The 10,364-nt window shown below is 53.6% G+C and overlaps 7 protein-coding genes across 7 annotated transcripts, besides 6 other annotated features; all 7 read left to right on the forward strand.

Annotated features, from left to right (window-relative positions):
• Positions 1–50: 50 nt before the first annotated feature.
• On the forward strand, positions 51–782 carry Tco025E_07749 (retrotransposon hot spot (RHS) protein; the record flags this gene model as incomplete). Its single annotated transcript, XM_029374608.1, has 1 exon — positions 51–782. One exon carries the CDS (start codon positions 51–53, stop codon positions 780–782), a length of 732 nt encoding a protein of 243 aa, XP_029225273.1.
• A 153-nt stretch (positions 783–935) lies between these two features.
• Positions 936–958: a microsatellite.
• Positions 959–1,240: 282 nt separating this feature from the next.
• Positions 1,241–2,500, forward strand: Tco025E_07750 (putative trans-sialidase; the record flags this gene model as incomplete). Its single annotated transcript, XM_029374609.1, has 1 exon — positions 1,241–2,500. The coding sequence occupies one exon, from the start codon at positions 1,241–1,243 to the stop codon at positions 2,498–2,500; it is 1,260 nt and encodes a 419-aa protein (XP_029225274.1).
• A 75-nt stretch (positions 2,501–2,575) lies between these two features.
• Positions 2,576–2,615: a microsatellite.
• Positions 2,616–2,751: 136 nt separating this feature from the next.
• Positions 2,752–2,770: a microsatellite.
• Positions 2,771–2,826: 56 nt separating this feature from the next.
• Positions 2,827–3,501, forward strand: Tco025E_07751 (uncharacterized protein; the record flags this gene model as incomplete). Its single annotated transcript, XM_029374610.1, has 1 exon — positions 2,827–3,501. The coding sequence occupies one exon, from the start codon at positions 2,827–2,829 to the stop codon at positions 3,499–3,501; it is 675 nt and encodes a 224-aa protein (XP_029225275.1).
• Positions 3,502–4,032: 531 nt separating this feature from the next.
• Tco025E_07752 (uncharacterized protein) lies at positions 4,033–4,989 on the forward strand (the record flags this gene model as incomplete). Its single annotated transcript, XM_029374611.1, has 1 exon — positions 4,033–4,989. The coding sequence occupies one exon, from the start codon at positions 4,033–4,035 to the stop codon at positions 4,987–4,989; it is 957 nt and encodes a 318-aa protein (XP_029225276.1).
• A 293-nt stretch (positions 4,990–5,282) lies between these two features.
• Positions 5,283–5,309: a microsatellite.
• Positions 5,310–5,335: 26 nt separating this feature from the next.
• Positions 5,336–6,937, forward strand: Tco025E_07753 (uncharacterized protein; the record flags this gene model as incomplete). Its single annotated transcript, XM_029374612.1, has 1 exon — positions 5,336–6,937. The coding sequence occupies one exon, from the start codon at positions 5,336–5,338 to the stop codon at positions 6,935–6,937; it is 1,602 nt and encodes a 533-aa protein (XP_029225277.1).
• Positions 6,938–7,171: 234 nt separating this feature from the next.
• Positions 7,172–7,240: a microsatellite.
• Positions 7,241–7,319: 79 nt separating this feature from the next.
• Positions 7,320–8,645, forward strand: Tco025E_07754 (uncharacterized protein; the record flags this gene model as incomplete). Its single annotated transcript, XM_029374613.1, has 1 exon — positions 7,320–8,645. One exon carries the CDS (start codon positions 7,320–7,322, stop codon positions 8,643–8,645), a length of 1,326 nt encoding a protein of 441 aa, XP_029225278.1.
• Positions 8,646–8,704: 59 nt separating this feature from the next.
• Positions 8,705–8,730: a microsatellite.
• A 189-nt stretch (positions 8,731–8,919) lies between these two features.
• Tco025E_07755 (putative sugar transporter) lies at positions 8,920–10,239 on the forward strand (the record flags this gene model as incomplete). Its single annotated transcript, XM_029374614.1, has 1 exon — positions 8,920–10,239. The coding sequence occupies one exon, from the start codon at positions 8,920–8,922 to the stop codon at positions 10,237–10,239; it is 1,320 nt and encodes a 439-aa protein (XP_029225279.1).
• Positions 10,240–10,364: the final 125 nt, after the last annotated feature.

Here is a 10,364-nt window from a genome sequence, read left to right on the forward strand (position 1 = left end):
AAAAAAAAGTGGCGAAGTCTATCGGGGTGTAGATGGCTGGCAAGAATACAATGCGAAGTTTAATGACGTGGCGTGTAGGCCCTCTGGGGATCAGGGCAGTTGTCGTCACGCTTCTTTGTATTTTGTTAAATATTCTCGCCCTGTATTTCATGCGTCGGTTATTCCCTGGCCTTTGGGGCGGCAGCCATCCCAGGCGCACACGGGGGCACGGAGCCAGCAGAGATGGTAGTTCCAAGCGAAAACACAAGGGCCACGATGGCGAGGGGAGGATGGATAATTCACTCCCAACTCTTCTTCTTCTTCTTGGCATTCCTGGTAGCGGGAAGACGACGTGGGTTAACCAGTACGTGGAACGTTGTGACCGTTCTTTTGTTGTTGTGCGCGAAGACTCGATTCAGGGAAACGTCGCCGCTGATAAAAACGATCCTTCGTGGGAAACACAAGTGCGAGAGGCCATGCTCGGTGACATTGTGCGGCGCTTGAAGGAAAAACAAAACGTGGTTGTGGACGACTGTTTACGTGTCATGGACGAGGATTTCCGGCGTGGCATCATAGAGACGGCACCTGCCTGTAGGCTCTTGGTAAAGCATTTTCCCATTAAGGCATTCTATGCGCACGCACGCCTGTCGAGGGACGCCGAGGAAGCCAATGGTCGCCGTTGCCTCACTGAAATAGAACTAGAGGAACTGGAGATGGCCTTTGACAAGGCGCGGGCAAGTATGAAGCTGGAGGGGTGGAAGCCGCTGCTAAGTGTGGTGCATTCGCGTTCAAAACACGTTTGATACCGTAGTGGATGTCTCTCATCGTGCCGTGAGGAATCTGGCAGAGGAGATGGAAGCACCCATCTAGTTGTTTTCACCGGCATATTGTTTTTAACGAAGATGAAAAGGGTAAATGGAAGGCACAATAACGTTGAGGTGGAAGGAGTTACATCGTATATATATATATATAAACATATTTGCTGTTGTTGTTGGTTGCTCTCTCATCAAGCTGCTCCAGGCGGAGGGGGAGTAAACGAACACAACGGCATAACCTTCCACTGGGGCGGGGCGAGGAAAGGGATGGGGAAGCGTGTGGAAGTGCGAATTTTTCCACTAGGGCAAATGCTGCGTGTCCCTCCCTCTATCTCTATCTCTCCCTTGACATGAGTTTTGGGTGGTGAATGGGTGTTGAATCGCGTCTTTCTCCTTTCTCGTGCTTTTAAGACCCTGGCGGAGATTTTTCCACGCTGTCAAGGTTGATGATATCCCCCTTGATCCTGTGGGCGAGAGCACACCAGAAGCAGACACAGGATGAGGGCCCGCCAGGTGAGGCTGACATTGTTACGCCCGTTGTTCAGTGTTTGTGTGCTCTTGGTGGGTGCAACCGTGTAAACAGTGAGAATCTTATGCGGCCCACACAAAGGGATGAAGAGGGCAACAACAACTTGATCATTCATGCAATGCATCGTAGGCGTCTGTACCTTCACTATGCACGGGAGCTTTCCCAGTTTTCTGATGCGCACGAATACTATCGCTTGATGATGTGGTGCCATGACCAGCGTGTTTTTATTCATCCCGCATTGTGCGTGCGCAGGCAGCCAACTTCGTACCGTGATCACGTTTTCACTGTCTCGCAGGACGTTGACCGGCTGACCCCACTGCTTGCCATCCCGGAGGAGCTTGTTATTGGGTTTAAGGACATCAGTAACGAGGAGGAGTTTGAGAACAACTTGAGGAATGAGAAATTGGAAAGGGAGTTCAATGAACTGAACTCCGGCGAAGGGACCGACACCGATGTGTGTCGTTTCTTCTTTGCCTCACTCGGTATGATTGTTTCGGATCTTGTGGCCGCGAAAAGTAGCCCCCTCACGGATCCTCGATGGGTCTTTGCGGAACTTCTTGGAAAGGTGCGAACGCTCAAAAATGCGCCCTACTTTGAGGATGATGTGGTCTTAGACCCCGAGGCAACAGGACTGGCGGATGTGTTGCTGCAGATGATTCGCAACTACATCAATGGGGGACCGCTTGTAGGCAAATTAGACCGTGCGGAGCTTCGATGGGCCGTAAGTGTCTCTCTGTCGCACTCCACACCCCTTGTCATTGCGTCTACGAGGTCTATTGGCATGATACCCATTGTCCACCTGTTTCCACATGGTGGGAAGGAGACGAATTCCTTTCTTGTTTGCCGCACGAGCCGACCGGCCTCCACGGAGCGCATCGCGGCGTATTTTAGTAAACATCATGGCTATGACTTTATGCGTGACAGAGATGGAAAGTGGATCTACCTTGTCCCCTCCTGCCCCCTGCGGTCTGGGGAGGAGGTTCGACTGCAGGCCATGGCCCCCGTCTGTGGGAACAACTTGGAAGCCGAGAAAATGTGGCGACTCTCATGTGCTACAGCTCCTGAGGAATACATGACTTCTTCTGCCGTAGCGCAAATGCAGCAGCGCCTTACACGTGAACTCATCGAAGGTGGAGAAGCTATCCTCACCCAAGGGCGTGATTATGCACCATCGTGATAGTAGGATCGATGACTGTCAGGACGGGGAATGTACGTGTTCTGTTTGTTTCCTTCTGTGGGTGGGTGGGCTACACTGCTGTTTGTTGTTGTTGCTGCTGCTGCTGCTGCTGCTGTTATGGGCAGGTCCAGTTAAAAATGTGGGGATTGAGGAACACGCGATAATTGAGCGAGTTTCGATGGGAGCGCGTATGGTTGCAGTGCGTGGACAATGTATATGTATATGTGCGCTTCTCTGTAATTAGACCTACTTCTCTCTCTATCTCTCTCTTTTTTTTCCTGTAGCTGACGGAAACCTGCTGTGTGTTTGTACGCCAGCGGTTGGCAATGGCGAAGCGGGAGCGCAGCCCTTCACTGCCGAAGCAGACGGCAAGGCGACGGAAGCGCGGCGGTAGACGGCGTCGCAAGAAGCAGAGGAGGGAAGTTAACCCCCCCGCCGTCCCGGCGACCTTCGCGTGCCACATATGCACAAAGAATCACTGGACGGTTGCCTGCCCCCGGCTACGACGGAACCCCGAGGAATTCCCATTGATGGACAGAAAGAAGGGGTGTTGGAAGTGCGCCCAGCGAGGGCATCCATCGGCGCAATGCCCGGTGAAAAAGTACCGCTGTGCTGACTGCGGAGGCCTTCACGACACTCGTGACTGCGAGTTCGACCACAAAAGCGAGGAGTGGCACGAGTTCTACGACCCTAACACGCAGCACGTCTTTTATAGTCATAGTGAGACACATGAGGTACAATGGACACCGCCGACGCACCGGCTGGACGTGGTGTTGTGGTTCTGCCCCAACTGTAACATCCTGCTGCCAATGACTGTGCCGGAGTGTGTCACGTGCCACGCGCCACGGATGGAGTCAAAGGTGTCCTCACATTCTTCTTCCTCGGGCTCGTCTTCAGCTTCGTCCTCGTCTGCATCCGCGTCTGATAATGAAGCCGAAGAGGAGGGCGACGACGACGACGACGACGACGAAAGTCGTTCTTCTGCTGGTGGAGAGAAATAGAAATGATATAAGTGGGTATGGGGAGATGCGAAGGGTTGTGGCTCACCTCAAAATCCCGCGGGTTTGTCGGGGTGGACATTTGGGTTCGTCGCCGCGGTTGATTACAGCGGCTCGGAGTCTAACTGTGTGTCTCTGCGCGTGCGACCAAAGATGTGAGTGGCCTTCTCCGCAAGCTCCCTCCACCCTTTCATTACACCGCATCCGCGTTTATTGTCGCGTTAACATTTCCCCGCAAATTATGTGAAGTGTCGTGGCGTTCAATTTTTTTTTTTTCGTGCTATCCAAATATTTCTCACGCATGTCATCATGTTTCTTATTTTCTCCCATCCGCTGAGATATTTTTTTTTATTCGGTTGTGCCCTCTTCTTCCTGTTATATATATATATACTTTGGGGGAGGGGATCGCTGATATTGTCGGCTGGTTGCGCCGTAGCGTGTGGGGGCATCAATCGGGCGTTCCTCTCGCTCGAACGCGGTGCTGCTGGCCCACACGCGAAAGGAAGGAAAAAGGGGGAGGAAGAGGCGGTGGTAATGTTCGGCTATGGTGGGCAAGCAAAACCCCCGCGGCCGCCTGGGTCGAAGTGGCGATGGCGGGACCAAGTCATGACGGGCCTTTACGCGTTTGACAATGGGGCGGAATCGTCTCCCGCGTGCAGCACCGCTGCGACGGTTGAGATGACCTCGGCCGAGAAGCTCACAGCATGGGCCCAGTCGCTCGGCAAACCGCTGCGCTGCACATCGTGCCGGTTGCGAATCCAAATGACGGAAAAAACAGTCATGTACCACCTGATATCGAAATATCGTGTTGGGGACGCCTCGGAGAGACGTTTTGCTCTCATTTTTCCTGTCAGTGGTTGCGGTGCGGCCCTGACGTCACTTTTGGCGCGCATCAATAAGAGAGCCGTGGTGGGACAGCTGGTGCGGACAGAAACAGATGCATCCGGACAATTACTGCAAGTAGTGGCGGCGACATACATGCCTGATGAAGCTTCCACAGCTAAACACCGCACTCATCTCGTGACAACCTACAGCATTACGCCCCATGCATCCGACGTGATTGACGAGAAGGCGGCAGAAGTGGGAGCGGAAATACTTGTGGAGATTCGATGGATTTCAAAAGAAATGACGTGGTGTGGGCCCCACACGTTGCGGATTGTGTACCCGTTCGTATGTGCACCACGCTTGCCGGATAAAATTGTCTGTCGTACGCTGTTTTCATCTCCCCTCAAAATGGTAGCTAGCCCCAACTGCCGCAGCGGTGGGGGCGTGTTGAGTTGGAGGCTACGCAAAATGGGTTGCAAGATTTGGCTCACCCCGCAGAACGCCGCAAAGACGTTGCGGCGCGGCGACGATGTTTTCATCCTCACATTTTACTTTCAGAACACCCTTCACGCTGGGTACCAGTGGGGCTCTCTCAGCCCTGTGCTTCTTGTGATCTTCCTGGGCATCATACTGTGGATGATGCTAACGAAAGATCTGAGTGTCTGACTGGGGCAGAGCACGCCCTGGGAAGACGAGTAAACAAGAAAGACTCCTCTCTGCGTGGCCAGAAGCTGTACGGTGGGTCGCGGGGGGAAACGAGTGAGAGAGAGTAGGGATGCATTGCTCCATCCCCATAAAGTTTGGTTGCCGTTGATGTGTTTTGTTGCGGGTGTGTTGCGTATGCATGTCTCCCGGGATTTATGTGTCCTTTTTTCTGTTTGTTTTCCCCTCCAAATCTTGGCGCGTTTGCTCTCATTGAGGTTCCAGATTGCCGGCTCTTTCTAGTAAGGCGTGTGTGCATATATATATATATATATATATATCTAGCTGGGCTGCATCAAGTCAAAAAGGGATGGATCAAACGCCTGTTGGTACCCCGTTTTACGCCGCCTTTGGCGACTTCAAAGGTGGCTACAACCGCAAGGAGGCAGAGGCCGGCATCCACGAGGCATTCCGCTCTCGGCAGCGCGAGCGGCAGCAACGCTACGTGAAACAGTTGATGTTAGGAAGTGGTCTTGGGAGTGCGGCGAAACGAACTGTGCAGGACGGCGTGTACCAACCGCAAACGGTGCTGCTTCTGCCCAACGAGGTGACGTCAACCGCGGCGGCGGTGACGGCTGGGCCAGCCGTACCGGAGGAAATTGGGGAACGAGGTGGCGCGGGCGAAAAGTTGCTCGGAGGAATTGTCCCTCCGCCTGACTTGGCGCTCCTGAGCACTTCCCCGTCAAGCGTCATGAACCAGTTTACAAAGGCTGAGGTGGAGGTGCACAATTTGGTGGAGATTCGGCGTCAGTTGGAGGATAATCTTAAAGTCGCGGAAGAGTATATTGCTCGCGGATGCGCTCCATTTACGTTTGAGACGGTGTTGGAGTCTCTCTCGATGGCGCTTAGTGTGCTGGAAGAGGGTGACGCACAAATTCAAGTGACGCTTCCCATGCAAGCAGACGACCCTGAGCCGCTTCACGGGGCAGAGGCTGTCATGGCGTACGTGCGCGAATACGTGACTCCACTCACCTTGACGCTAGTGACCACCTTGTACGCAACGGAGTGGATGCTGCAATACACCATGACATTTATAAACTCCGTTCTGGTGGAAAATGAAGAGGATGCAAAACTCCGAGAAGAACTGCTCGCGCGTTGTGTGCGGTGGTTGGGGAAGATTGATCAGTTTGTTGCTTCTGCCTTTGCGCTTGAATTGATGTCCGACTCGTATGAGGCGTTTTTAGACCTACGGAGCTTGTCGGAGCAGAAGATTGAGGGACTGCTTAACAGCATTGAACGGGACCTTAGTGCCGTCTTTCTCCTGCCGTTTCCCCAACGACGCAAGGGGCTGCTCGAACGAGACGAGACAATAAAAAAACGTCTGCAGCGCGTTCTACAGCTCCTTACAGATGTTGAGACCTCGTGGATTCCAAGTGTGAAGCTGCAGAAGGAGTGGAAAGACGATTTTCTTACCCAAATGTATAGTCGAATCCACACCTTTATTGCCCCTGGCTACTTCTCCGCCTCGTTGGGATTTATTGACGAATCACTCTACACATTCTTGAAGGGTGATCGTGCAGCAGCGAAGCGCAGCTCGATGACCACCCCTCGAGGCGGCAGTGCCCGGCGCAACTCCCCGAAAAAACCCATGCTGAGTCTGCTGGTTGCGACGCAAGTGGAAAACCGACGTGTGGAGGAAAAACTAAACTTCCGACAGATTGCAATGCTGGTGAAGGGGTCGGCGAGTAACGTCGTAGGCCTGCAGTTGTGCATGGGGACGCGGTTTATGCTGCGGCAGTGCGAAGCCGAATACGACGAACGATGGGGGTTTTCGATGAATTACCCACCCGACTCCCACGACGCCGTCCGCGACGCAGTGGAGGCTGTCCCACGCTTCACTGACCTGTTGAGGGGGCACGTGAGGGCACGGACGGAGTATCAAATGGAGATGCTGCGGCATTTTGTGGTGTAAAATTGATGTCTACGTGCGAAAGTGCGAGCATTTATTTTTTTTTTTGCTTTTGCTTTGGTTTCCTCTCTGCCTCGCCGGATAAGCGACGGAGGAGGCTCATTGCGGGCTCCCGCTTGAAAATGTTTCTTGTGAGCATCACTCTGGCTATCAAAAAAAAAAGGTCAAAAATGCTCCGAAGCACGCGCATTGGAAAGGGGAGAAAGAGGCTGAGCCTTGCATTATAACACGTGACACTTTATTTTACTTTATTTTTATTTTTTCCTGTTTTCTTTTCTATTCTGCCCTCTGTCTTCCCTTTTCCTTCTCACTTAGTCGTTTGTGGAAGTCTGTTTCCGTGCCGGGTTCCTCGCGTGTGCGTGGAGGGCCAACAAAAAGAATAAACATGACTGGCGGAGAAGAACGCAGTGTTCAATGCGTTTACGTCCTCTCCGACATTGACGGGTTTAAGTACAAACTTGTGATGGAAGGGGATGTGCGGCTCTTGACGACCACGAAGGCGAAACGGTATTTGCAGAATGCCACAGGCCTAGGCCCCCAGCATCAAGAACTTTCCTTTGAGGGGAGGATACTGCAGGACGATGAGTGCGGCGGTGACGTGGGTCTCGTGGATGGAGCTGTGCTGCAGCTGCGGCGGGCCAACACTGGCGCTGCGGCCGCCGGCGGTGGAGATGGAGGTGGCGGTCGTGTCAACCGGCCGCAAAGTCGTTCGCGCTCGGAGGGAAGTGCGGCGCGTCGTGGAGGGTCATCGGTGGTTGACGCTTTTTCATACGACTTCCCATCAGCAGGGATGCCGACGCCGCTTCAATGCAGTCGTCGTCGCGACGACTTGAAAGATGGGGAGAATTCAAAGAGCCCGCCACCGAAGTTCAAGAATTACGGCGGCAAACACATGGACTACGAGTATCGTAGATTAGAACTCGAGAATGCTCGGCTGGAAAGCTGCCTCGTGCAGCTGGAGCGTCGACTTGCCAATGCCACGTCAGACTGGCGGTTGCAGGAGGAAATTGACGAGTTGAAAAGCACCATTGCGCAGTTGCTGCAGGAGAAGGAGGCCGCCAAGCAGTCTGCGGAGGAAAATTGGCGAGCCAAAGAGGATGAACTGGTCAAAGAAATTGACCTCCTGCGTGAGGAACGGCGTAAGCTGCGGCGGGAGCAAACATCCTTTGAGAATGAGCAAGGTGCGCTGGGGCGCAGCTTAGAGGGCCAGATCCGCTCTCAGCAGAAGAGGCTTCTCGAACAGGAGGCGTTGCTGGCGCAGCAATCTCAGCAACGCCATCCGGGAGCTATGTCTCTTGCGGAAAAGGTTGAATGCAGCCTGAACCAACTCTCACTAGAGCTTAATATTCCTCAATTACACTTAGACGACAATGACACGTGCGTTGTACCCTTGGGAGATGAAGCGAGTATCCTCATCACGCTGGATAGCGCGACCGAGCGTCTATTTATGTATGCCGTCATTGCAAACTCGCTGCCATCAAACACCGAAGATCGCTTGCAGCTGTTTGAAATGTTGCTCGAGGGAGCTTTACTGGGCCGTGAGATGGCCGGTGGTGGCGTTGGCGTTTGCTCACGCAATAACCTAATCATCATGCACGTGTGCGTTGAAATAGGGCACGTGAACGAGTACGCCTTGGCAAGCGTCACCCGGCCTTTCATGACGTCTGTCCAGCAATGGCTAGAAACCGTGAAAGCTGTCACGACGCATTAGAAGTCTTGATGACAGTCCTTCAATCATTCCTTGGTGTTTGTTTCTGTATCTCTCACTCGGTCTGTGTCTGTGTCTGTGTCTGTGTTTCCGGGGAAGCGGGGTTGGGGGTGTGTGGGGAGGAAGGAAGTCGCTCTTGTGTGAATCGTTCGTACCTCTTGCCCGACATGTTTCTTTTTTATCTTTCTATTTTTGTTTTGCTTCTCGCGAGATTACGCTTACTCTCTCTTTCCCCCCTCTCTTACTCTTTCTTTGGGCGTTTAGAGAAGCTGGAGAGATGGAGCTTCGCTGTTTTTTGGTGCACTGCAGTAATCCTTCGGCTGGGCCCCCTTACGTAGAAATACCGCCGTCGCCCGCTTCTCACTCCGGCGGGCGCCGCGGCGCTGTGAAGTGTTTGGGTCGTCACTCACCAGAGCTTTATTGGCGGCTTGGCAACAACCCCCGCTTTTCACGGCGGATGATGTCGTTCTGGGTGGAGGAGGCAACAACACCGGAGGAAGTCCCCCCGGCCGCCCGCGTCCACCCACATGTGGCCCAGCGCTTGACATTAAAGTGTACTGGAAAGAACACGATTACCGTGGCGCGACGCGCCGCCAGTGCAAATTCCAGTAGCCAGCCGACTGGAGAAAGTCGCATTCTTCTTCACTGCAATGAGTCCACCACGCTCCGGGTTGGCGATAGCGTGGGCGTCGCGCATCAGGTTTGGATGCAGGTTGTCCTCGTCCTTGTGTGCGTCAATGATGCGGTGAAGGTGCCGGTTGTGGTGCCGCAGGAGGAACGTAGCCATGCTTCCTGCTTGCCTGTCTGCCGGACACTCTACTCGCCGCTGCGGGATCCACCTCCGCCTCCGCTGGTGCATGTGGATCGATTGTGGGTAAAGTTGCCCTTCGCCATTAGGGCCTCGTTAGCATTAGCCGCATGGCAACACCAGTCGACCGCAGACTCAGGCGGTGTGGTAACCGCAACCGCAACCGCAGATTTACCGAGTATGGCGTCCACATCGCTTGCTGCTCCGCCTGAAATCGGAGACGGAATGGAAGAGGCCGCTGCGCTTAGTAACTCTTCGCAGGTAATTCGGGAAGGTGGGACGACAACGTCGAGCGGGGAAACACGTAGTAAGCGCCGAAAGCGTGCTTCGTCGTCTGGGAGCCGAGGCATTGAGTCAGGGGTGCTCTCGCTGGATATGGGACCTCCGCAAAAGAAGCGCCTGGTCTCCGTGGAGGAGGGGGCTGTTATGGAGCCTACTCCTCCACCTCCGTTGCCGGAAAACAGTACTTATTATTATGAAACCTTCGACGAGCAGCTAGACGATGAGCTTCGGAACCTGGAATCACGCGCAACCGTCACCAATCCCCTTATTGCCGCGGGGCATCCCGTCCCCGAACTATTGGGCGAAAGCCCGCCATGTGAAGGACGGCACGATGAAGCAAAGCAATGGCGTAGCCGAAATAAACTCTTCACTGTGAGCCGAACTCAACTGCGGCATGGCAACAACCAGCGAGAGAAAAACTTGCAGCTCTCGTCGGGCCATGGACAAGTAGCAGGCGACAGCAAAACTGTTGCTGATGAATCACAGGTTGTGTACTATCGCCGCTAGAAAAAAAAAAGCATCCTTCACTTCTGTTGCCGACCGTATTAGAGCTTACACGCCTCACGCATTTCTTGCAAGAAGAATTTTTTCTTTTATTCGTTCTAAATTCGAGGAAGAAGAAAAATCGTTTC

This window comes from Trypanosoma conorhini (assembly GCF_003719485.1).
Source record: "Trypanosoma conorhini strain 025E chromosome Unknown Tco_14.4_contig_00627, whole genome shotgun sequence".
In the NCBI taxonomy this organism is placed as follows: Eukaryota; Euglenozoa; class Kinetoplastea; order Trypanosomatida; family Trypanosomatidae; genus Trypanosoma; species Trypanosoma conorhini.